The sequence below is a fragment of the Peromyscus eremicus genome, chromosome 1, assembly GCF_949786415.1.
Source record: "Peromyscus eremicus chromosome 1, PerEre_H2_v1, whole genome shotgun sequence".
Classification (NCBI taxonomy): Eukaryota; Metazoa; Chordata; class Mammalia; order Rodentia; family Cricetidae; genus Peromyscus; species Peromyscus eremicus.
The window spans coordinates 112,661,216-112,665,168 of NC_081416.1; the positions used below are offsets into that span (position 1 = coordinate 112,661,216).

Here is a 3,953-nt window from a genome sequence, read left to right on the forward strand (position 1 = left end):
AGTTATGGAAGAAAGGGTCAATGGAATAAGGGAAATACATGTGGTGGGGGAGAGAAAAAGGGGATGATGGAGAATTATGGGGAAACATAACTAAAAATAAGCCTTTGGAACAATATTACAGAAACTTCATACAGTAGAAACTTCTCAAAATAAATACACACATGAAGGTAATCTAAAGGAAGTCAACAAATAATGAAGAGACAGAGTCTGAATTGGCCATATATTTTCATTAAATGAAGCTCCTAGTATCTGGGTTGGGTTATGTGACACTGAATTGTTCCCCACAGGGGTCCCATTGGAACCCCCAACACAACCCAGGCCATTGCCAAGGCTTTGGATTGCTCTGAAAAAAACTGACAGGAGGCATCATTGCTTAAGACAAACCTGCATATATTCACTGAACATGAAAATGTGAATGAGATTCCCTCAGAGTGTTTTAACTCCTTTATTCTAGTTTATTTGTTACAAGGAGATACTTTCCAAGCAAAAATGTAAACACCAATCACCTCATGAACACTGTGATCTACAATGGTATCCTCCTTGCAAGCTAGTGTAATGATGATGCATAGTTTATGGGAGTAAACAAACAATGTCTGATAAGATTTAAGGTCCATGCTACAAGATGAAATTCATACCCACCACTGACTGGATGACCAAGAACCTGAGACTAGATAGCTCCAAGATCTAGAATAAAATAAAATTCTACTGTTCTGAAAAAAGAAATTAAATTAAAAAAAACTTAGCAATAAAACAATGCCTAATAACAATGCCCTAAATTCATAGATCAGTGTCTTGCTCAGCCATCATCAGAGAAACTTCCTCCTGAAGCAGATGGGAACAAATACAGAAACCCACAGCCAAAAATTATGCAGAGAGTGAGAGATCTTGGATCAGTCAGCCTTAATGGGATGTTTCCATCAAATGCTTCCCCTCTAGGCTCAGGGAGCCCTGTGCTAGAGAAAGTAGAAACAGTATAAGAGCCAGAGTTGATGGAAGTCAGCAAGTAAACAAGTTCCTCCAATTCAACATGATTTATGCACATATGATTTCATAGAAACTGAGGAACTATGCATGGAGCCTACATGGGTCTCACCAGATGGGGTCTTAGAGCTGAAATGAGAATTAAGACATGCCCCGACACCTAACCCAGGAACAATCTCTAATTGGTAAATGCTTTCAAGGAAAAATTTAGTTTCCTCCAAGAGAGTTTCACTGGATAATCAAACTACTCTTAAGGGTAGGCTACACGCCAAGCATTAGATGGCTAACAGAAAACAAACCCAAGGGTATCACTTGAGTTTCCTTCTCTCATAATTTCTTTTCAGGGCATTTTGTTTGTTTGTTTACTTTCTTTTTATAATCTTATTGTTTTTCATTTTTATTATATACATATATATATATATATATGTCTCTGTTTTGCCCTACAAATCTTTTGCATATATATAACTGCTTACAACTTGGTGTTTTAATGGGCTTCTTCAGTGTTTGAATGAGTGGGACTCTCCATCTGCATGTTTTATGTACCTTTACCTGGGCTTCTTTCCCATCTGTTTATTTTGTGTTATTCTAATGCACTAGTTTTTGACTTATCTTGTTATACTTTACTTTATTTTATTATTAACACTCAGAAGGCTGTTTGCTTTCTAATGAGAGATAGAAAGGTAATGGATCCAGATGGGAGGGCAGATGAGGAGAAACTAGGAAAAGCAGAGGGATGGGTAACTATAATCAGAATGAATTATGTAAAAAAAAATCTCTTCAATAAAATGACAAAAAAAAAACTCTTTGGGAAGTGTATGTGCTTGTGTGTTTTTCTCTAGAAAACTCTGACCCATACAATTTCTTTTTTATATTCAACTCTGAAAAAAAAAACTTAATGTTATTTTCCTCACTGCCATTTTTATCTGTTTGTTTCTAAGACTGTAGATGATAGGATTCAAGAATGGTGGGAAAACAGTATAAAATACAGAAAGAGTAATCTGCTGCACTAACTCTGAAGTTACTGGAATTCTTAGATACACATAGGCACCTGAAGTAAGAAACACAGACACTACAATAATGTGAGGGACACAGGTGGAAAATGCCTTCCCTCGCTCCCCTTTGACAGGAATCCTCAACACAGTGGATAATATGTGAACATATGATATGGCGATGAAGGTAAAGCAGCTACCAGTGACCACAATGGCTGTCAGAAGAATTAAGAGTTTGTTGTTAAAGGTGTCTGAGCAAGAAAGCCTTAGCAAAGGGGGGATATCACAGAAGATCTGAGGGACCATGTTGGAGTGACAAAAAGATAGCTGGAAGGTTTTGATAGTGTGCACGCCCGCAATGATAAAAGAGGTAAATAGGGAAGCCAGTGTCATCTGAACACAGAATTGGTAGTTCATGATCACAGGATAGAGGAGAGGTTTACAGATGGCCACATAGCGGTCCTTGGCCATGACAGTAGAAACAGAACCTCTACACATGCACAGAAGAAGACCAAAAAGACCTGTGCTGCACACCCAGCCACAGAAATATTCCTGTGGTTAGTGAGAGAGTTGACACAGGCATTGGGGACAGTGACAGAAACACAGCACATGTCTAAGATGGACAAATTCCTGAGGAAGAAGTACATGGGTGTGTTCAGAGTCTGGTCAACTGTGGTAGCAATAATGATGGTCAGGTTTCCTAATAGGCTGCCCAGGTACAACAGCAGGAACAGAACACTGAGTAGGAGCCTGAGCTCCCAAGTCTCTGCAAAAACTTCTAGGAGGAACTCAGTCACCAGGGTGAAATTGGCCATTCTCTCAAAGTAGAAGTTTATCTGAAAAAGAAAAGCAGTGGCAGAGAATAAACTAAAATAATTACTAGCATTTTTCTTTCTTTTCTTTTTTATTTTTTTTATTTTGCAATACAATTCAGTTCTACATATCAGCCATGGATTCCCTTGTTCTCTCCCCTCCCGCCCCCCTCACTGTCCCTCCAACCCACCCCCCATTCCCACCTCCTCCAGGGCAAAACCTCCCTCGAGGACTGAGATCAACCTGGTAGACTCAGTCCAGGCAGGTCCAGTCCCCTCCTCCCAGGCCGAGCCAAGCAACCTTGCATGGGCCTCAGGTTTCAAGCAGCTAACTCATACAATGAGCACAGGACCCAGTCCCACTGCCTAGATGTCTCCCAAACAGATCAAGCCAATCAACTGTCTCAGCCATTCAGAGGGCCTGATCCAGTTGGGGACCCCTCAGCCATTGGTTCATATTTCATATGTTTCTGTTCATTTGGCTATTAGTCCCTATGCTTTATCCAACCTTGGTCTCAACAATTCTCACTCATATAAACCCTCCTCTTTCTTGCTAATTGGACTCCCAGAGCTCCACCTGGGGCCTAGCCATGGATCTCTGCATCCAGATCCCTCAGTCACTGGATGGGGTTTCTAGCACGACAATTAGGGTGTTTGGCTATCCCATCACCAGAATAGGTCAGTTCGGGCTGTCTCTCGACCATTGCCAGCAGTCTGTTGTGGGGGTATCTTTGTGAATTTCTGTGGGCCTCTCTACCACTTTGCTTCTTCCTATTCTCATGTGGTCTTCATTTACCATGGTCTCCTATTCCTTGTTCTCCCTCTCTGTTGTTGATCCAGCTGGGATCTCCCGCTCCCCCAAGCTCTCTTTCCCTCAGCCCTCACCCTTCATTACCCCCACTCATGTCCAGGCTGTTCATGTAGATCTCTTCCATTTCTCCGTCATCCGGATCTGGATCAAGGACCTCAACATAAATCCAGCTACTCTGAACCTGCTAGAAGAGAAAGTAGGAAGTAGTCTTGAATGCATTGGCATAGGAGATCACTTCCTAAATATAACACCAGTAACACAGACACTGAGAGAAACACTCAATCAATGGGACCTCTTGAAACTGAGAAGCTTTTGTAGAGCAAAGGATACAGTCAACAAGGCAAAGCGACAGCCTACAGA

General features: G+C 41.3%; 1 protein-coding gene across 1 annotated transcript; it reads right to left on the reverse strand.

Moving 5' to 3' along the window:
- Nucleotides 1–1,853: 1,853 nt before the first annotated feature.
- On the reverse strand, nt 1,854–2,785 carry LOC131914984 (olfactory receptor 14C36-like). Its single transcript, XM_059267890.1, is given in 2 exon segments — nt 1,854–2,446; nt 2,449–2,785. Coding segments are annotated over 2 exon segments (930 nt in total).
- Nucleotides 2,786–3,953: the final 1,168 nt, after the last annotated feature.